This window comes from Kryptolebias marmoratus, linkage group LG8, assembly GCF_001649575.2.
Source record: "Kryptolebias marmoratus isolate JLee-2015 linkage group LG8, ASM164957v2, whole genome shotgun sequence".
Lineage (NCBI taxonomy): Eukaryota > Metazoa > Chordata > Actinopteri > Cyprinodontiformes > Rivulidae > Kryptolebias > Kryptolebias marmoratus.
Window position 1 is genome coordinate 5,739,291 of NC_051437.1, and position 23,001 is coordinate 5,762,291.

General features: G+C 39.7%; 1 protein-coding gene across 3 annotated transcripts; it reads right to left on the reverse strand.

The window, feature by feature from the left end:
* Positions 1 to 11,766: 11,766 nt before the first annotated feature.
* On the reverse strand, positions 11,767 to 20,697 carry znf217 (zinc finger protein 217). 3 transcript variants are annotated; one of them, XM_037977094.1, is made up of 6 exons: positions 20,549 to 20,697; positions 15,222 to 16,571; positions 14,951 to 15,058; positions 13,481 to 14,833; positions 13,237 to 13,362; positions 11,767 to 13,080 (listed from the first exon to the last, which is right to left on the reverse strand). In XM_037977094.1, exons 2-5 carry the CDS (start codon positions 16,531 to 16,533, stop codon positions 13,250 to 13,252), a joined length of 2,886 nt encoding a protein of 961 aa, XP_037833022.1. In that variant the 5' UTR covers positions 16,534 to 16,571; positions 20,549 to 20,697; the 3' UTR covers positions 11,767 to 13,080; positions 13,237 to 13,249. The 3 variants fall into 3 exon arrangements, with proteins under 3 accessions (XP_037833022.1, XP_017274610.1, XP_017274609.1); XM_017419121.3 differs by lacking the exon at positions 20,549 to 20,697 and adding an exon at positions 20,258 to 20,390; XM_017419120.3 differs by lacking the exon at positions 20,549 to 20,697 and adding an exon at positions 19,583 to 19,824.
* Between the last annotated feature and the right edge of the window lie 2,304 nt (positions 20,698 to 23,001).

Genomic DNA, 23,001 nt, shown 5'->3' on the forward strand with positions numbered 1-23,001 from the left:
GGACTGCTACAGGAGATCTTTCCTGCCCACAGCCATCACCATCTATAATAACTCCTTGATTTAAATGAGCTACGTCAACATTTAATTTCCCTTTGGGATTAATAAAGTAATTTTTGAATTGAATTGAATTAGATGACTCCAAAAGTTAATCAGTTGTAGAAGTACATCAAATGATTATTTCCTGAAGGTTTCATTAAAATCCAACCAGTGGATCATGAGATTTTTTGCCAACAGACAGACGGACTTGACCTCAAACAGTTAATGGCAACATTTTTAGCAAAGATGTTGTAAAATCTGTTTGTGCTCAGAATATGTTATGAGGATCACTCTTAGCTTGTTCTGAACCAAACTTCAGCTCAGTTTTTGTAAAATTGATGTAGTTATATGTATTGTTTTAAGATCAATTGGCTGTGGTGGCCATTTTGAATCAAATTGACTCTAAAAGTTAATCACTCATAGCGGTAAATCCAGTGATGTTTAGGCATCAAAGTTTTTCTTCTTTGTTCATGTGGTGGAAGTTCCAGAGGTGAGGTTGGTTTAAAGACCAGAAGGGCATCCAATCCCACTCATGTCCTGCAGGGACAATCAGAGTCTCCCACTCTCTTTACTCTTTATCCAGATATTATAGTGGATCCAGTAGGAGTTGTGGTCAGAGCTGACCACTGTCCATGTAACCTCATCACCACAGAGGTCAGTGTCTGTTCAACAAGAGCTGCTCTCTCTCCGAGGCGATTATCGATACAGGATGTCGCGCCACACTTTGTGGCCAGTTGCTGCTCCTCTCATGTTTCTCAGGGGAAGAGTCACTTAATGCACATGTGTCCAACTCAAGGCCGGGGGGGGGGGGCAGATACAGACATTTCTTACAGTTTTATTCAGGCCACTGAAATATCTTAAAACTGGCTCGCCAGTCTGTGACAGATTGAGTGGATCGCTTCTCATTTTGCTTAAAAAAAAAAAAAAAACTGAGCTCACTTGCTGCAGACTTCCCACAGCAAACACATTATTGGGATAAAATCTGTTTTTTGGTGCTTCATTATGTTTAAATTTTAACAATAATTTTATATGAATGAATTTTATAAATCTGACATGTAAACCAACATGCACCAACTTGCCCCAGCTATGGAGACTGGCCCTCGATTAGGACCAAGTTTTGTTTTATTTTATTTTATTTCTGGTTCCTCTTGTAACTGAGTTTGACACCCCTGGCTTAATGCATACATACTGTGGTAGGACACTATTCCCTCACCTACAGAGGGACTATAAAAGAAACGGAGTGGAAACCATCAAGGATGCAGGGAGCCATGTCAGTTTCCTTCAGACACTTTCATCCTAATATCTTTTAAAGGAAACAATCATCTTTCCTGATGAACCAAAGTGTCCTATAGCAGCCAAGGTCAGGTACACTGAGTACACACACTCACACACACAGACACGCACCCTGACTCACACAGGGCTTTGGTAAATGCATCATGTGGTAAACTGTGCATTGTGTCCTCTTATTTTCCCTGCAGTCGACTACAGGGTACATTTTGATCTCAAGGTGCTGAAAGGCAGATGCTTCAAATGCTTTTTCACACCAAAGTGATGGCAAGAAATAACACATTAACATCCTGAGACAGCCTAAAGGCAGCTCCACACTGTATTTCCACAAAATAGTACCCAGCGACCAGCCGTTTCCACATTTATTAGCAATAACATGCTGAAATGTACTTAAAATAGAAAATGATTATCACTTTTCTGACCCTATGAAGGTTCTTAGGATGTACAACATGGAATAGTTCAGCAAAAAAAAAACAAGTTTGGCAAAAGGAAATGATGACCTCAAGTGGAAATTCAAGAATGTGGTAACTTCTTGAGAAACAAGAAATTTGTAATATTTGATAAAAATCATTCAAACCTGCTTGTCATGTCCTGGCACATTGTGTTTTCTGAACAAATACATAGAGTTAAAATACACCGCAAAAAATCAAGTTTTTTTTTATGTGCACATTCTCACTGTAGGATTATCAATAACTTACAATAACTCAGTTTCCACAAAAGTAAAAAATGATTTTCAGATGAAAACTTGAACAATGTTCATATACATATTTCTTATAAAAGCAGATACATGTTTTGAATCCCAACATTTGGGTTATTAAATTATATTTTTTTGGTTATTATCACTTATGAATGTACCATACATTAGTTCCAGTCCAACTGGAACAAATATGACTATATGTGATAAACTTTGAATGGCTTTCAGTTTGGTTTTATGTACACTGTTGACATGTATAACTAAACTGAACTGTATCGTGTTGTCTTACAGTTAAAATTAAGGCTGTCACAATTTATGTGTAATTAATACATATAATTAATGACATATTACTGACATTATACCTATGAAGAACAGAAGCACAAAATGACTAAATAAAGAAGAGAAAATAATACACATAAACATGTTTCTCTTTTTTTCTGTTTAAACTCACTCAACATGGCACATGACATTTGGTCACATCCTAAGGTGTTAAAAAGGTGCTGACATCAGATGATGGAGAACTAGACGGGAATATGACATTTGTGTTAGTTTCACTTACGAAAAGAATGAAGACAGGGATCATTCTGCAGCATGGCGATCATCTTAAAGAATTGTTAACGAGATAAACAGCATTTTCTGTGAAAATGAAGGTGCGTGCTGAATCACTTTACTGAAGAAGCTAAAACTGAGTCAAAGTTAAAGCAAGCAGAACAGAAGTGAAATTAGCAAAACAGTCACTCAAAGTTAAAAGCAGCAAAATTGTAGCTAAAAGCTGAAGCGAGTTAAGCAGTAGCTAAAAGCTTAAATGAGCAAAATGGTAACTACGTGCTAAAAATGATCAAAACCATAGCTGTGAGCTAACATTAGCAAAACTTTAACTAAAAGCTAAAAGGGAAAATACAAAAATAAAGGAAGTATGCTGAAGTAGATTTGAAACCATCTCAATGTGTTGTTATGGGAAAAGGTTTTTCTTTATAAGGTTAAATGTTTAGAAAAATATAAAAGTGACAAAAACCCAACTTTATAGCACACAATCCCCACTCGAGCTGAATGTTTTCATGTATGAATGAATAAAATAGCACAGAGTGTGTGGGAGTAGTTTCTTTACCAGAGGAAACTATAAACTGAGCCAGGGGTCTGCAATGTAAGGCTCAGGAGCCACGTGTGGCCCTTCACGCCCCCTGAAGTGGCTCCTTAGAACTTTCACTAAAACCCTCATAAACTAAAGTCATTTTGATTTATAAATTCACAGAAGGAAACCCCCTCTTTTAGCAGTTTACATGCCAAAACGTTCCGCACCATGTGCATGAAATGTCTGCAGCAGAAAGACACTAATAAGATAAGTAGGTTGGGCTTCCTGTGTGAGCTCAGCTTTTAACAGAAATCAGTAAACATATCAGTTAATATAAACGCACTGTGTGCAGAATCAGCTGAATGTGACTCAAGTTTTCACTAAAATGTGTTTCAAGTTCAGTGATCAGTTTAATGTTCAGCTAATAGTTTGTTGGTCTGTTCTCCTTTTTGTTTATGCAACCTTTTGGCACACACACAAAAAAAAATCACATTTTCTATCATATTATATTGCTGTAAATGCAAAACTGAGAGTTTTGCACTTCTATTGTGTATTGTAGATTTAGGCAACATGCAAGTGCAAGTATCTTAAAAACAAGTAAAAACTAAAAATAATCTCTAAAAAACAGGCGTAGCAGATTAGGTTCACAAAGATTGTGGTTTTGTTTTTTAAAACATTAAGCTACAATGTTGTTTTTCATTTACAGTGACTCAGAGTGTGATACTATTTTGCTCTTTTTTTTTTCACCAATATGAGAAGAACTCAATCCAGTGTTTAAAAAAATTATAATTTCTTCTATAGAATTAAATTTTCTTTTTTTTACTACTGTCTTAACATTTCAGATAAAATACACAAAAATTACAGTTTCAAAACACAAACTGTGGGTTTTCTTATGCTGTGAAATTTAAACAAAACATTCTAGGGTATTTTTTTTAAAGAGCCAAACAGATTTTGTTGCTCCGTTCTGACTAAATGGCTCTTAAATGCTGTAAACCTCTGAACTGGGAAAACAACTAGTTCACTCTGCATTCACACAATGTAACATGTTACTACAAAAGATCAATATAACGACTTTTATTTATCTTATATATTCAAGCTTTGTAAGTGGGGGTAGTATGCAGCACTAAACAAAAATCACAGATTTGTTGTACAAAGATTCAATTTCATGCATGATTTATGTCATAAAAACTGTATTTTTGATACTTAAAAAACAAATTTGCAAAAAGTTAGTATGTTTTGAACTGTCTTTTTTCTTCGTTTTTAAGAGGGGGGGAAAAAAAAGCACTTGCTGAGGGGTGCTGTGTCCTACCAATCACTCGCTCCTCCTAAAGGGACTCCAATGGCACCTGAGGGGGAAATCTCATGGCCGTCATCCCAGAAAGCCTGCCGCACCGATGCCTGCGTACCATCTGCTCCCCATATAAGCAAAAACAGGCAATTGTCTCGAAAAAAGGCACCTCAATCACACTGTCATTGAGCTAATCCACTCTCAAGTGGTGTTTTTTTTTAGGTTGCTGTGGACAACACCTTGGTAGATCTGCAGAGCTGGAAGGACCTTTTTGGCTTGTGGAGATAACAGGAAGTGATCACGTGTGTGTGAGTGTGTATGCACTGTTTGATACGTATATCACAGCTCTGCCTCTCCTCAGCACGAGCTTGGCATCTAACAGTTAAAAAAAAAGAAAGCCCAACAGTGGGACTCTGTCAGCGTTACGCATCCTGTAAATAACCCCTCCACGCCTTTGGTTTTATCATTTCGTGCGAATGATTCCAGGCCCCTCCAGTGTCAACAAGAAATGGCATTATTTTATGGCATAGAAAAAAAAGAGAGAGATAAAAAGAGAAGCCAGGGAGAGGAGGAGGAGGAGGAGAGGGAAAAAAAGAGGGAGATGGGGCTAAAAAAGGTCCTTCAGGGAACATGGTGTAAATGAAGTTCCAGGAATGACACAGGCGAGCAATGAGGCGTGGATGGAAAATATACGCTGCACATCATCGGATAGAGATGCCAGTGGAAATGGCTTCATTGAAGTGTCAGCCCTCATCCATCAATCAATCATCCGCAAGAAACAATAACGCTGCGGCGATGGGGCGGCTTTTATGGGGCTTACTCATGGGTATCGGAAACAGCACTTAAGTGTAGTTCTGACACTGGCAGGAAAACAGAGAGGAGGCGCTCGGCTTATTCCACATGCAGGTAGAGCTGATAAAAGAGGAGGCGAGGGGGCGGGTGAGGGGGGTGGAGGCTGAGCGTGGCCCTGTGGCGGTGGAGCTCGGACCGAGGAGCTTTTATTTCCACCGCAACTCTGGCTTCCTGCTCATCTCCTCCTGTTCTCTTTGTCCTCGGCGCTACAGTTATTCTAGCTTTAAATCTGTTCTTACAGCTGCTCTGAGGAGCAATTAAAGCCACACAACAGCAAAACAGAAAAAACAAAATAAAAAACATGGTACAAATTGCAACATTGTTTTACAAAGAAAGAGCAAAAGCAACACAAAATTTAGGGGATGACAAACATTTTGAAAATCCTGAAAATGTTTTTGTATCTGAGTCGTTTTTTTTTTTAAAAAAAACTTTCTTTAAGTAAAATGTGTTTTCTTTCTGAAATATTGTTTTTTAACCTTATATGGTAAATGTCTGATTTGTTTTTAAAATTTCTTTTTGTGTTTTGTGAATGTTTTTAGAGGAATTATTTTTAATAAATTGTTTGCTCTAATGAAACTGTTGTTTTTAGCTCTCTGATTATTTGTGCTTTTCATTTTGTTGTTTTTCGTGTATGCTTTATTAGCTCGGCGGTCAGTGCCGCGGTCTCGTAATCCTGGGGCTGCAGGTTTGAGCCCAGGAAACGGCAGGAAGGGCATCCGGTGTAGAACAATTGTCAAATCTTTAATGCGAGTTTGCTCGCTGAAAACAACAATAACAACAAGAAAAGGGAACATTAACAACAACATATTTTGCTTTTTCTTTAATAGATTTCTGTAATGTTATTGCATTTGTTTAAACGTTTTGTGTTTAGTGAGTCTTGTGTCTGATTTGTTTATTTTCATGCATTTTGATAAATATTATGTTTTGCGGATTTGGTGTTTATTTACTTTGTCTTGGTTTTCTGAAATTTTGTAAAACCTTGTTGTTTATTTTACTGTTGCTGTAGGTGTGGTTTTGTTTTCCACCCCTTGGGGCCTCAATTTAGATTTATTCAAATTGGACCAAGACTATATAGTTTGCTAGCGGTCCTGTGGCTTTGAGGTAAACAGACTGCTCCTGAACACATCATCAGTGCTGGCATGTTGATGTTTACTGTGTCAACAATCCGAAATTAACAGTAATACCACCGCAGGATGACAGAAATGCTAATCTTGGAGAAACGTGTTTAGAGCCCATTGCTAAATGCTGGCCTGCTGGTGGTGCTAGACATAAAGTCAGGGGTTCACTTTATTCAGCCAGGTTAGTCCATCTACACTGTAAAATCTAAGAAGTTGTTTCAATTTAAAAAATATGAGTAAAAGGACTGCCTTTGGTTTATTTTACTTCATGTTGCCTTGATAAAAGATGCCTTGTGTAAACTTCTGTGTTTAGTTGGTTGGGTAGTTGCTTAAACTTGCAAATCCATTTTAGCAATAAAAATAATAATAGTAAGTGTGTAGTTATTATATATATATATATATATATGAATTGACTGAGCTTTTAAAAAAAATTGAACTTAAATGTCCATTTCAACATAACTGCAGAGACTTGGCTGAAATAACTTTGACAGGGCACAGCTGATATCGTTGAAGAAATATTTCTGTCCAACATTTAAGTAATCTTTCAGTTGCTTTAGAAAACTATAACCACCTAAAATTGATATATGTACAAATGATCAAATCCAGTAAAAAGAAACACAAAGTAAAAAGGCTTTAATCCACACCCTCACCTGACTGAGTTCAGTTTCCATCTGTTTCTAATTCAGTTAGATATCAAATTTTATGCTGTTTGTAACAAATAATTTCATTTTATCCCAACAAATCCAGTTTGCCAAACTAACACAGAAGAATATGCTAAAACAGCAAACATACAAACTCCATTTTACAGTGTAGTAAGGGTTGAAACGTCAAACTGTTTGATCAACGAACATCCAACTGTAAAAGATTTGATGCGTCTGTTTTACAGCTACTCTTTAATTTACTCGTGGCTTTTCCTTTTCATCACCACCCTCTGCTGAAGGGTGAAGGCGAGCAATAATGTTTTTAAGGCCCATGTCTGTGTCTCTGTGTCTGTGTTACCAAAATATCTCCTGAACCACTGGACAAAATGTAATGAAACTGGAAGAAAGTAATCATTGTTTGGACATTTTTACGTCTGATCAGCTTCTGGAGTCAACCTGATACAAGATGGCTGCAACAGCCAAAACGACCCCCTCAAAAAAATGTTGACAACTCGGTCAATTTCACAAATACTGACCTAAGATTTGACGGAGCAGTAGCTGAGAATGAACCTCAACGTGAACTCTGAGAGCAAACAGATTGTGCAAAATCTGTTTCAAATTTTGTTGTTAACTATTTGGAGTCAACTCTTTGAACAAAATATTCAGTAGATGTTCATCTACAGCTGATTCCCTTTTGGAGCAATCTTAATTCAATGTGGCCTCCACAGCCAACTAACCTTAGAAAACACATAATTGGCTACAATTCAGTAAACTCTACTATTACTGTGCAGTAGTAGCTGATACATATGATACAGTAGTAGCTGAGAGTCATTTACTACACATACTCTGACCGTGACATCTCACTATATCGTATAAGACTGGCTATAATGTTATTTTTAAGGTTTAATCAAAGGCCACAACTCTGTCATTTCTCAACATCAGATGATCTAAAACTGGCCTGAAAGGCAGCAGGTGATATGCATTCCTTTCAGACCTTTAATTTAGTATCAGTGGTTTGTTCACTAGGCTGGGGAAGTTCTATAATCCTATATATAGATATATATAAACAGAATCCCTATTGCTTTAACTCATAAATAACCTCCATAGACCACAGGTATTGAAAATAGAGCAACATATTTTTCAAGGCACTAAATTCAGCGCTCTCCCAGCATGAAAATAATCAAAAAATGCTAAATGGTCCAACAGTCTCTTTTGCTGTATGTGAGCCTTTTGATTTCCCCAACCCAAGTCTCCTGATGGCTTCTCTGCAACATGAAACATGACACGTCATCCATTATTCTGTACATGTGCCTCGCTATCTCAGCCGGCTCCATATGGCCCCCGTTGTCTCCAGACACCCAAATCCCTTTCCCCAGGCCAGGGGCTGTTTTTGTGGGAACCGTTACGCCGCTCCTCTTCCTCAGAGGGAATGGGGTGACGATGATGAGCGATCGCAGCCAGAGCAGACTTTCAGCCTGGAACTCCTGATAGAATGTTCAACAATTGACCGTATCCGCTCCGCTCGGCCCAATTGCTAATTCAAGCAAGTTGGCAATCTGGAGGCAACAATTATGAGTGATGAAGAAATGAAAAAAAAAAAAAACAAGAGAGAGGGAGGGGGAGGAGAAACTCCTGAAGTTATCGGGAAGGAGGGTGGAAGGAGATTTGATAGCCACAGCAGTGGAAAAATAAAAACAGGGTGAAAACACGTCCTCAGTCACAGATGAGTGTATTCGCGGGCCTCAAACGTAACCTCTTGTGAAAGCGAACACAGCTGAACAGAGAGCAACGCAGGCAGAAAATGCTGTTTGTGAATTCAACTGAGGGCATCTCCATCAAACAAAACCTAATGCGACGAAAGAAACTTGACCAGGAGACAGGAGGACCTCAGGTGTTTTATTCAGCGCTCAAGAATCCGGAGACGAAACCAGCACGCCATAAATGTGTATGAAGTGTGGATGCTTTTAAGGGTCGACCTGCTCCGTTTTAAATAGATTTACAATCCCTTTGAAGTGTTTGTTTTTTCCTCTTCCTTGAATGCGACTTTTATTCTGCTGCACAACCGTGTCAAACAAAAACACGACTGGCTTGTACACCAGCTCAGCAGTAATAAGAAGCATAATGGAAAGAAGGCCCACAGTGGCTGGAAATGAAACAAAACGACAGGAAATAGTTAGAGCCCCCATTTTTTTTATTGTTTCTAAAGGGGCTTGATTTACAAAGAAAGATCCAGAACAGGAAGTAAACAGAGAGGAGGAGGGGGGGAAATCAAAGAGTACTCTATCTTTGCCTATTAAACAGACTTTACATGAAAAGCCCTGCAGCCTTGTGACTTGGGGATCGGGTGTAAGAGGACGGACGTCACGAGCTGTTGTCGACTTGCGTTCCCAGCCACGCATCTGCACTAGGTTTGCCACAGTGTGAGGGAATATGAGGGTGATGCTAAGTGAAATGCTCATTTTGCGTTTGTGATTACCGAGGCCCATGGGCGATGTGCACTAATGTGAGCTAATGCAATAGATTACACAGTGCTGGCCCAGGGGAACAGACAGCAAACAGATGTGGTCCTCTCAAAAAGGCGAGGAGGAGGGGCGGGAGTGGGCGGGGGGGCAGGGAGAATCAAAGTTTAAAGTCTTCCATGTGCCGAAGACTGTTTGTTTACAGAGTGCACAGTCGTGTCAGTCTTTTATAGATGTGGGAAAAGTCAACAACAGAGAACTTGTGTCTGCTGATGTTGAAGCCATTTCCGAGCGTATCTGAAACAGTTATTACTTTTTCTCTGTGAATGATAAACAGAATAGATTCTTGCCGCTCTGATGTCACGGCTGGCGTGCTGCTTTTGGCAGCTGATGGGGAACACCTGTGTGACATCACCAACTACAAGTGCAGCACGTTATTTCAGACTGGCAAACACGTTTTCATCCGGTTTAGAAAGATTCTCTTGCCAAAAATGAAGGCAAATATACATTTTTGGACATGTAAACAGCATTTTGACCAATAAAAATGCTGTATTTTACACTATAATATTTTAATTCCACCCTGAACTTTGTCACAATGTGTGTCCCCTCAAAAAAAATGGTTTTAAAAACAAAAAACGTTTTACTTTTCTCACTGCCCTGAAACTAAAAATTAGCCAGAGCCATTGTTTAGACTTAGTAAATACTGCCTTCTGGTGGTCAGTGTGAGTCATTGCACACAAATTAAAATTTGCTGTCATACACATTCACAGCAGAAAAACGCTGCCAAAGCTGGACTTTTATGTTTATTCCCAGTTTTCTTCCACTCCTTCTAAATTATTTTACCAGAAAAGACGTCTCATCTGGTGAACTCCACCTACAGCTTTTAGTGTTTACCAGAACCTAAATAATTATACACAGGAAAAAAAAAAAAACACAAGCTCTACAAAATACGACATTTTACCATTTTAGATCAAATCATAATCTGTTGCTCCTTGCACTTCCAATGTCCTTCATTTCCTATACTGTTGATATGTAGAGCTAATCCCACAAAATAATCAGACTAACAGCTACACCAGAGGCTTTATAATAAAAGAACATTGTTTTCAATGAACGTCATTTACAAGTGGTATTAGAAAATGGGCCGTGGTTAGAGCTGTCACCTCACAGCAAGGTCAAAGGTTCATCTTCTGGCCTTTCTGTGTGGAGTTTGCATGTTTTCCCCATTTTCTCCATTTCTTCCCCAGGTACTCTGGTTTCCTCCCACTGACCACAAACATGCATGTTAGGTTAATTAATAACTCTTAATTGAGTGTGAATGGTTTGTCTCTGTGTGTCCGTGATGGACTTGCGACCTGTCCAGGGTGTCTCCACCTCTCGCACGGTGACTGCTGGAGTTAGGCACCAGCTGCCCGGAAAAAAAAATAACGGGTAATGAAAATGGATGGATGTGACAAAAAAAAAACCCGACAGCCCTGCTAACAAGTTTGTCTTCTTCCAGGTACTGGTTTCTGCATCCAAACTGTACCTAAGGGATAGTCTGATCATTTTTTGATGTGATGTTCTATCAGTTATCAATAATTAGTACCATATTGGCCTTGACAGCAGTCATAGAGCATGGAGTATGGAGAAAGAGGCAAAAGTCTTCATCCAGGCTAGGCTAAAGGCTAGCCAAAGAGTTTTATATTATTTTTCATGCTTATAAAACTACTCATCCTAAAAAAGGACATACCAGTGTAAAAGAGCGCTACATTAGCGACTAATAAACTTCTACACTTTTGCATGACATAGTTTCTTTAGTTTATCATAGTTTTCTTAACCAAAAAAAACAATTGTTAATTGGCAAATGTGTGCTGAGCGTAAGCTGATACACGTCCATGGCACTGAGGCTGCAAGCGCTCTGAAAGCATACATTACCAAAGTAACATGGATATTGCTCCGTTGAGAAAACAGTGAAAAGCAAACAAACCAAAACGCAAACGCAAAAGCTGAGAGGTTTAACATTAGCTGATGTGGCGTTCTTTTACACCAGTATGTAATTTTTGAGAAAGACTTATCTTCTAAGCCTGAAAAAAAAAAAAAAAAAAACAGTGGTCCCCTCGTTTGGTTAGCCTAGCCTAGCCTGGATGAAGACTTCTGCCCTTTTCTCTATACTCCATTCTCTGTGACTGATAAGGTGCTAATTATTTGACAGAACATCGCTTCAAATATAACTTTATCCCTTTAAGTACTGCCAACTCAACGAACGCACGCAGCGCCCTCAAACTGCGGCTGAACGTGCGTGCGGAGTGCCGGAAAGGACAACATGGGACAAACGCTTACAGAATTCTTCGCTTCACACTTTATTATTGAAATGTCATACAAACTTCAAAACAATACTTTCATTTTTACATTAGGTTTACATGTAATGTTTGATACTAAATCAACAAAATACATAAGCAAAAGAAAAACAAAACAAAAAAACAAACAAAGCCAGGCCTATCAAAGTGGCAGAAAGACTAAATCAGACAGCAGACTCCACATGTTAATGAGTCAACCTGAGACGCTTTTTTTCTTCACAGTGAACAGGTAATTGAATAATTGATCAACAGAGCTGCTTTTTATGTCCCAGACTGCACAGCCATGACATGTAAAAGGTCACTTAATGATGACTGTGACAAAATACTTTAAAGACTGTAGTAAAACCAAACTCCTGAACAGTGACTGAATGTGCAGTAAAACCAGTTCACACACTGAATTCCCTGTGTGAGATCTGGTTCATCTTACAGCTGATGGGTCTGAGGCACAGATACAGTACTTAAGAACTCGCCATTTTTAAGTAACAAACTTCTGTTCTGTGTTCAAAACTGGGCCTGTAAATAGAAAGCCCATTAAATGAAGCTGCAACCCAAACTGTGTTAATCAGTAGTAGTTGTGTGTCACAGCCCGTGTGTTATGTGGTGTTTGACAAACGCTGCGATACGCCCAACATATGTCCATCTACACACCTGACAACATCTTCAAACGTCTGCCCCTCGTCGACAGACGGCTAGGTACACAGGCTCGGCTGACATGATAGCTGCAGCAGCTTTACTATAACATGAGGTAGAGCACTTCAACACTCAGAGGAAACTGGTACTGTAGCATGTTAGCAAACTAATGAGCCAATGGCATTGAGTTATTCAACAGTAACTTCTCACTGTCCAGAGCTTTGGAAGACAAAAACAAAAAAAAAAAGGGAAATTGTTGCCAGGGCATTAACAGAAGGTGAACAAAGCAGCAACTTCTCAACACAAATGTTTATGTTTTAAATTAACGCCATCTTGTTTTCTGACATCTTCAAGAGTATTTTCTTTTACATTACAGAGTGATATTTAAACATTAGTGTGAGTCAATTATCTGCATCTAGTAACAGTTTTGAGAGGGAAGAATTGCTTCAGTGTACACCACTGTAGGAGTTTTCAAATAAATTAGATATTCGAAAGGAAAATAAATGTACGCTGAAATTCACAGTCCTGAAATGTTCCTCTGTTGAATAGAAATTAAATTAGGGAGGGGGGCAAAAGCAGATTTTGAGAACAAAGCAATCTCTCTTAATCCATAAATTAAACATTTTTCATGAAGTCGTCCAAATTAAGGTAGCAGCACTGTTTACATCTACGAAGAAAAGAAAGATAAAAAACTTTAGGCATGTTTCAAAAAAGCCAAATTTATCTAATGCACAATATATTAAAAAAAAAAATCACATAAAAAGGCTAAGGTTTGAATATCAGCAAAATAAAGGTGTTATTTGAAATGTTTCCAATGCTTTACCTTGGTGTTTACTTTAGGAACTTTTGTCAGTGGTCCCATAGCGTTGGTTTGAGAAGGCGCCTGAGGGGTCTCTCCTCTGCAGGTTGGGCAGACCCGGCAGCTGTTGGTACAGCAGAGTTCTGCTCCCTGAGGAAAAGTCTTTTACAGTAACTCTACAAACTGATACAATTTGCAGATTTAAATGCAGCCTAATTTGAATTTGAAAAAAAAGAAAGTTTAAACTAACAGCTGATCGAATACATACCAGCTCTGGGGTTGGCCAGTCCTCCATGACTGGGGTTTGTTGGTGTGCTGTGGTAGAGGGACGCCAGGTCGCTTGGTGTGCAGGAGCGCAGAAGGTTCATCATGCTCCACTCCGAGTCCAAACCACCTTCCAGAGCCATGGATGTGCTTTTTATTGGACACAGCGCCTCAGAAGCTGTGGATGGACCCGACCCTAGAGATGTAGGTCTTATGCTTCTCCCGGCGATTTCCAACCTGGTCGGCCCGTCACCTGTTGGTCCTCTAGCGCCGGGCTTGTCACCAGCTTCAGCCTCCCTGCTTGAAGGCACAGAGAACGTCAGTCTCTTGCCGGAGGGTTCACCAAAATCCATTTGGGGGAGGCTCCCAAATCTGCTCGACAGACAGAGGCGGGCAGCACCTGGGTGCCAAATGGCCCCACTCCGTGCTGGGTAACTCCTCTCACCAATCCCTGCTCTGTCCAGAGGTCTAGTTTTGTCCATGACAAACTTGCTGCCTACACTGGTTTTCCTCATGAGTTCTGTGTACCTGGGGGGCTCCTGACTGGGATATAGATCAGCATTCTGTCTATACCGCTGCATCTCCTGGATGTTATCTTGCTTTGGTGCACAGGCGGGTGAACCCTTAGGACCGTGAGTTGAGCTAACAGGTGTGCTTTCTTGAGGTTTCGCGGGTTGAGGCGGTGGGGACTTGGTTCGGCGAGGGTAGCTCCTGTCAGCCATCGGGAGTGGGGGGACATCCTTCCCATTGAGTGCAGGGGGACAGCCCGTGTAACGTTTTTGTTTGACACTCTCTCTGAATTTATACTTTTTGGTGCTGTCTGACTTGTCTTTATGCGTCAGCTTTTTGTGCATTATAAGAACCTCTGGGTACATGGTTTTATAAGGACAAAATGAGCACGAAATTGGACTCAATGCACATTTGGTTTCTTCTCTGGCAGGAATAGAGAGAGACACTTTTAATGACAGATTTAAAGGAACCTCTGAGTTCTCGTCATTTATATCCTCCATTTCTTTCTTCGGGTTAACAGCTACTGGGCACTTTCTAAGCGCATCATCATACTCAGTGTTCATCTGGACAAGTGGTTTGCCAAGCTTGCTACCCAAGCTGTCAAACCTGTCCTCAGGTGCTTCATGTGTGCACATTCTGTCTTCGGGAACCCAGAGTTTGGATTCATTTGGGGCAGGATTGTCATTGTCATTTCCATTTCTGTCATCAGGAGAAGGTAGTGAGGGCACAGGTCTGGTGGGGATCTCCATGTAAGGTTTGTCTTTATGACGCCGATCCAGGTGATATTTCAGTGAAGTCTTCTGGGCTGCCGCATAATCACAATAAGCACACTTGTAAGGCTTCTCACCTAGAAAATAAAAACATTTACACCACCGTTTTTAATCTGATGTATGAAATCAACATTTTTTTTTTTTTTATATTGCATTTATAAAAGAGTCAGTTAAAGCAAAGGTGAGGGATATACCTGTGTGAGTTCTCATGTGAACTGTGAGGTAGTAGCTTGACCTGAATGATTTGCCACAGTGATTGCATTCTTTTGATCTGGCTTTTGATCTATCAAAACTATCTTCACCTTTAAAAAAAAAAGAATACAAATGAGTAAAACAAAATACATGAATGAATAGGGGAACAAAACTCACAAAAGTCATGTGTTCTCCCTCAGGTGCATGTTGCAACAGTGGGGCTTGAAAATAAATTAAATAAACAACTGAGATTGTATAGAAACGCAGATTTACCTGCAATTAAGTTTTCCTCAGTTGCCTCGTCATGTTCTTCCTCTGCTGGGTCCAGAGAGCCCATTCTTGCCATCTTCACCTCAAAGGAAAAAGTCGGGCTTTCTCCACCTCCGCGCTCACGTTTGTGGACCCTGGAGTGGAGAACTAACTGATGGTAGGTCCTGAATGTTCTTCGACATTCCTCACAAGTGGTTGGCTTTTCTTTGTCCCGGTCTTTTTGCATTAGCGACCTCTTTGGGGGATTTGGCTTTTCCACAACGGTCTGCTGCTGAGACCGGAGTTCTCTCCCAAGGACCTCATTCACAGTTTTCTCTCCTTGACTCTCGGACCAGATAACATTCATCTCTTCCTTATCAGAGCCACAGTCCTCATTGTCTGTGCTGACTTCCTGACCAATATCTTTAGTATTATTAAGACCAACTGCTATTTTGCCCTTTGTAGCAAGCTGCCAGGCCTGATATGTGCTAAAGGGATCCAGCTGGGGGATCCATTTGGATGATCGGCCATTTTTCAAACTGTCACCTGTAGAGGCAGGCTGAAGGTTTAAACTATACAGAAAGGCTTCCTGATTTACAAAAGATTCTGTAGCACCATTCATCTTCTCTATGGCTTCATCTTTTCCATGTTCAACCTCTCGATTATGTACTTTACTATGTTCTGCCAAACTGTCATGGTCCGGGAAGAAAAACCCACAAACCATGCACATTTTGTAAACAGTAAGAACGGGTTCTGAGGCAAGCTCTTGAGGGACACCGTTGACAGTAAAAGGGGACTCCAGGTCTTGCAGAGCCTTGCTTTTTGGCCCTGGCCTTACATGCATCTTCATGTGATTCTTGAGAAACCAAGACTCTCTGAACCGCCGTCCACAGACATTGCAACAGTATGTAAAGTAGTCCTTGTGCTTCCTCATATGAGCCTCCAGCTCACTGGCATCGTGTGCTATCTGACCACACACTATGCATCTGTGAAGCTCCTCTCCTGCAGTGGAGAGGCTGCCCGGTTTGGGTTCAGGTTTTTCTCCCGGAATCTTGAATTCTGCTTCGATCCGAAGCACTGTCGGCTCAAAGAATGTAGTGGGGTGCTGTGTTAGTACGTGGGGGCCTAGCTCATCTTGATGAGTGAAAGTCTGCTCACAGAACATACAGGATAGTGGTTCACCCTCTCCAGAATGCAACGCAATCTTTTCTGCGTAGGTGCTGTGTGGTGTCATACTTGAGCAAGGCCCTGGGATGCTTGCATTGTTACTAATAAGGATATCTTGGGCAATTCCATCTGGGCTATCCACAAATGGCAGCAATGAGTGAGTTGGCATCTTCTTGTGATATTTTACACGCTATCCAGATGAGAAACCTAAGGGGGGAAAAAAGAAAAGATGAGTGCTATTAAACATATCACTAAAACAGGATTGAGTACCTATTATGTCAAGCTGACATAAAATCAGTTTAACATACGCCAGAGAGAAGTGCTTCTCATATACTGAAACAGGAAATGTATCTTTTTTAGCAATCAACTACACAGACAACTCATTTCCTCTATGTGCAGGCCACTAAAAACTCAAAACAATGTTTTTTTTCCTTTTATCTTGTACACTAACCTTCGTTTGCGAGGATGTGTATTCCTCACAAACTAAGAACACTAGATATTTTGGAATATTTTATAATCAGGCTCCAATATAAAAGTTAATGTAAATATAGAATTTGTGTTCAGAATACCATTTATATTCAAATTAAATAAATGCAAAGCTTTTCGTAAACACTTTTGCTGATGGCCGGCACTGTTAAACTCAGTTTAATAGAAAGGAAAAAGATTAAGCAATTAATATGTAACACTAGCTTCTGGTCTGATTGTTTCCTGTTGATGTCATCTTAAAAAGAGGACTTGAGGAGCGTACTGTGAGGCGAGATTAAAAGGTTTAGCCAGCTATGTTGAGCTGAAAGTTAGAGGTTTTTGATCCAACAAAGGTGGCTATATTAGAACCAGGTTAGATCACCGTTTTAACATATGCTGTGAATTCATTAGCCACTCTGGATCTGTACATGTTCAGAGTTTTAAATTAAACTGTTGGTCAAAAAAAAATGCTCAAACTAAGGCTGTTACATTATCAGGCAGACATATCAATGTTGATGCTGATCTTGTAGCCACTTTAAAAGGTCTTGATTACTGTTAATTGCTAGAAGGAAGTTTGTGAATATATTTAAGTTTCTATTACCTGCTTTGTACCACAGGAAACTTGCAGTTAGGAACTAAAAACAAGCATAAACAAAATAAAGATTGAGTGGTAAAGTCTGTGTAACCGTCAAGATTAAATTGATGATGTAGAAAAGCTGCACTTGTTTAGATATTCTGTCTAGATTTGCAGACAATTGAACTGGTGATTTTGGACTTAACTAAGATTTTAAAGAACGCGTTAGTCTGTGTTTGAACATCAGGGAGCATTTAATAAATCTGATTTTTATTCATTTGGTCAATATTACGCAACAGTGCTTCAGCTAAAGTTGAGATTTGAAAGTTTTAAGAGTTTGTTTTAGCTGACCCATCCTAAACAGCAGATACCTATTAACTTTTTTAAACAACATTGGACCTTTTGACCTAATTACTGCCTGCTGGTGAAGGCAAATAGGCGATAATGTTTTTGCCCGTGTCTGTGTGTTCGTTTGTCTGTAGCGTTGGCAAAAAGCTCACGTACCACTAAACATTTTATAGATTTTGACGAAACTCTCAGAAAGCTACCACTGGCTGTACATCTACAACTCTTTAAACTTTTAGAGTAAATCCTTATTTAGCAAAACAAAAATGAATATAAGTCAGTCATTTTACAGATACCGAGCTAAATTTGGCATGGTAGCAGTTGAGTCATCCTCAACGCAATTCAAGCGCTAACATAGATCACACAGCGTCATTTACAAGGTTCGACCAAAACGCCTATAACTCCATCCCGTCTCGTCATAAGATGCTCAAAGTTTGAAACCCTGGCATGAAAGGCAGTGGCCGATATGCATTCTTGTGCTAATGGCCTTTCTTATTGTAATGAATTCCTCAGACCTGTTTATTTATGCAACTCATCACTGTGAATAAAGCACCTGAGCAGTTGTGTTGTGTTAAAGAACAAATGTGTAAAACATTTGGACCTTCTTTAACACAACCCCTTTTTTTTTTTTTTTTACTTGGATGCGCACAGAGCCTGAAGAGGAAAGCCTCAGATAAGAAAGATAACAACCCCTGTTGTAATACCCACTATCTCTAAAGGGGAATTTTAGATATTTTTAGGGCCAGCTTAAAAAACCAAATAAATAAAAACCTGGCTGGGGTCTAACCTGTTGGTACACCTCTCTGGTTTTAAGCAAACAGCAGAAAACTACAAACCTTTAAAATGCTAAAAACTGATCAAAGTGTTTCTGCCGTGTAATCTCCAGATCCTCTTTGGGGGTTTCTGGCTGTATAACGGAGCCGTGTTATTGGACTGAACACGTTTTGAAATCACTTAATAGTTTGGCTTTAAATGTAGAGGAACTGGATCGACCGGGTGAAAGCCTCAGAGTGTATGTAAATGAAGCAAAAGACTGTGTCATTGCAGCCCAAACTTTTTTTTTTTAAAGGCATGGAGCTACAATAAGTCATCAGTTCAATGGAAATTGAGTAAATGGAAAAACCTCAATTTTACATTTAAATGCAAATTAACCAAATTAAGCTGAATTTACCAAACAAAACCTACTCTCTTTAAGAATATGCTGTTCCTATATGTAGCTTTACGCCGCCTTAGTGCTGTCATAATGTAATTTAACATTATGTGTTTTAATTGCAGCTCTTAATATGACCTTTAGCAACTCGCAAAAACAATAAAGACCTTGAGCATATTCTTCTTTTGTGTGCGGCAGCCCTGGTGTTCGCCACCTTGGTTTTTAAACCCAGAATTGGAAAGTCAAAGTTAAGTGACTCGTGAGAAGATGCTTAAAGTAGTAAACATCTCACTGCTAGCCACAGGCTATTACACTTCTATATGTGCATCATAATCCGAGCGGGGAGAGGTCGATGCTCTTTTCTTTAAAGTCACTGATTTTCAGTCCTCTTAAGGCTACTTTGGTCGTCTGTCGCACGATTAGCTAAAACTCAAACAAAAAAGCGGAATTCAGCCCGAGTCAATTCAACTTGTCGACAGGGAGTTAAAAAGAGATTAACCGTATTTTAGGCTGTTTCTGGCTGTGGTTTACGCTAGTTCCAGAAGTTACCACGGGTAACAATAGCCTCAGACAGAAGCAACGTACGCCGCCAAGTCACAAAGTTAACGTCGGGAAAAGTCCACTTCTGCGTCGTCTCGACTCAGTCAGTGGCCGAGCTGTAGAAACTCACCGAACAATACCTACCAAGTCAGAGTTTCCGGATTTTTAATGATACTGACACTACGGGCGACTGAGCGGAGTGAGCCACGCCGTTTGTTTGCGCGAGTCGCTTCTTCATTTCACGCCGAGCCCAACGCGTTCGCTGGCGGACGGCGGCTTCATCTAATCAGCTCTCTGAATGTGAATCATATTTGTGCTCCTCTCCTTGTGCAGCTGTTGAGTTCTGATGCGCGCGCGCGCGCGAGATCAACGACTCACTCGAAAGGGAAAGATGGAGCGCGTGCACAGAAGCACCCCCCCCCCCCTTTCCAAAAAAACCCTCAATAAGGTGGTCACGTGGTCATGAATGACAGAAAATGATTAGCGAACACAACATTCACTGTTAAAACCCAATTAAACACGAGTCAGTCATTTTGTTTGACTTATGTGCTTTTATATTTATCCATGGTAAGACTAACGTTCTATATGGAGCAGGTAAGCTAGTTTTAGCCATGTTTTGTTGTTATTTCATCTCGAACTGTATTTCAAAACACCCATAAGCAGCTCCCATCTGTACATTGAAGTCTATTATTATGTGCTGTGTTCTGACCCTGTATCAGCCGACTGCTACAGCGGCTCACAGCGTCTTTAAAATGTCACCGACGTGCTTGCCCGGAGTTCCACACCATGCTGGAGGTGTAACGCTGCAAATGAACTTACCTTAAAACTGTAGTCCTTCCACGTTTATGCATCAGCCACCATGTGGAAGTGGGGGAGGGGTGCCTTAAACCTTTCACTGTTACATGAGGTTGCCTTTTTCAGTTGTTGTTTTTTTTCCTCCTTCTTTTTTTTGTGCAGAAGTAGTTTGGTAGACTCGTAAAAACTTCAACTTCCTTTTTTTTTCATCAGGCATATTCAGAACCACTCCATTTCACTCTCATGCCACTGAAACATACTTTTTCGTTTGACCCAAATATGACTTTATTATGAAAAGGAAAAGTTTACACTTACAGTGAAGTCATTCAGAAGGGAGTCCAACCACAGTGTGACAACAGTAGCTCACATATGTTTTAAGATAAATATCCTCAGCTGCAGTTATAAATTAAAGACCTAACATTTCTTGAAGGAATGCATATCACCCGCCGCCTTTCGTTCTCACAATTTCATACAATGCTGCGACATCTTGATCTGTTAGTGCTTAGCGTGTGTGTTGTGAATAACTCTCAGCTGCTGCCACACCTAGTTATACCTCATTGTCTGAAAAACTTGCTGAGCTGTAGCAATTTTTGTGTAGGCTAAGGTCGATTAGCTGTGGCTGTCATCTTCAAATGGGTTGACTCCAAAAGGTAATCAGCTGTAGGCGTACAGCCAATGGTCACTTTCCGAGATTTTTGTAGAATTTCATCCAGTGGTTTATGAGGTATTTTGCTAACAGACAAACAAGGTTGACTCCAGCAGTTAATGCCAAGGTTTTCAGGAAAGGTCTTGCTCAATGTGTTGTGCTTGAAGTATGTGTTGGGGACAATGCTCAGCTACTACCACACCAGTTTTTAGCTCAATATCTGTAAAACTGGCTAGCCATTTTTCTTTTTTCTTAATTATTGGCTCTGGTGGCCATCTTGAATGAGGTTGAATCCAAAATTTGAATGTGTTGTAGATGACAACCCAGTGGTTACTTTCTGAAAAGTTTTATCAAAATTTTATTCAGAGGTTCATGAAGTATTTTGCTAACAGAGCCGAGTTCAACGGTTAATGGCAAAGTTTCAAACATGCAATCAGTATAAGTTGGGGAATGGTTTCATCTAGAACCACACCAAATTTAAGCGCAGTATTGACAGAGTTGCAGCCATTTTTGCCATCACTTTGCTGCATAGCCCATATTAAAACAGGTTGGTCCAAAGTTTAACCCGTTGTAGATGTTAATCTAATGATTACTCTCTGAAAGTCTCATTAAAATCCATTCAGTGATTCATGTCACGGTATAGACAAATGAACACAGACACGGGCAAAAATCAGCCCTCCTTCCACAGTTAAACACAGATGCAAATTAAAAACTACATCTTTCACTCAGTGGAGATATTCATTATGGAGGCACACACTCCCTCCAGTAGCAGCAGCAGGGTCTGGAAGAAAGAAAGAAAGAAAAAGAAAGCTTTATCTGTGACCACTCCCAGTGGAACATGGAACAAAGACTCCATTTGCCAAAACTATCTCCAGCATTAGTCGAGGGTTGTGGCCTTAAACTCTCTGCTGTTTTGCCTATATAATAAAAGTTGTTTTCCGATTCGTGCTGTCACCCAACAGGTTGAGCCATCCCAGCGTTAAATACGTACTGGGAACACAAGTCGATGTGCAGGTTTAGCCAGCAGACCTCATCAAAATGTGCTCTAAAAAGCAGTACATGTATTTACCGTGCACATTCCAAGACACATATGAACATAATCAGGATCCCTGTGGGACATAACAGATAACTGTGTGAATGCTGAGTCAGCATTTGCTCTGTTTTACTGTTTATTTGTATTTTCCATACTTTCATTTGCAAGCTAACTACTTTGTACAATGTTAGCCGTTCATATATCAAAATGTTCAGCTCATTCAGAAGATGTGAGCTATGACGTGTGGTTTTTCTAACTTTTATACTTTTCAAATTTTTCAACTTTATTGTCAAATATTTTCTTTTTAGAAATACATAGACGTCTTTTTCATTCTTTCAGAAACAATGTTCTCTTTGAAATTTGCTTCAACTATTTTGCTCTGTTTCTGTCTTATTATGCTACTGGTAGTTTTGGTTCCCATTCTGCTGTGTTTAGCTTTTAGTTGACCTTTTGTTACTTTTAGCTTTTAGCGAAACTTTTGCTAATTTTAGCTTCTAGCTATCCTTTTGATACTTTCAGCATACTTTTTTTGTTACTTTTAGCTTTTACAATGCCTTTTCCTACTTTAGCTTTTAGCGTGCCTTTTGCTATTTTTTTAGCTTTGAGCTAAGCTTTTGCTAATTTTAGCTTCTAACTATTCTTTGATACTTTAGGCTAGCCTTCTGTGACCTTATAGCCTGCCTTTTACTACTTTTAGGAAATGTTTTGCTCATTTTAGCATTGAGTTAACTTTTTATTACTTTTAGCTAACATTTTGCTACTTTTAGCTTCTAGCTAGACTTTTGCTACTTTTTGCCAAATTTTTTTCTAATTTTAGCTTCCTACTGTCTTTTTGATTCTTTCAGCTAGCCTTTTGTTACTTTTAGCTATCATTCTGCTAGTTGGAGCTGCCTTTTGCTACTTTCAGCTTCTAGCTAGACTTTTGACTCAGATTTAGCTACTTTTGTTTACTGTTCTGCTTCTTTCAGCTTTACCATCCCAGTCTCAGCTCATTCAGCTCTGTCACTCAGCACTGAACATTCCCTCCGTATTTTTACAGAAAATGTCATTTCTTTAGTTTTAAACAACATTCTTCATATTTCCCCCCCC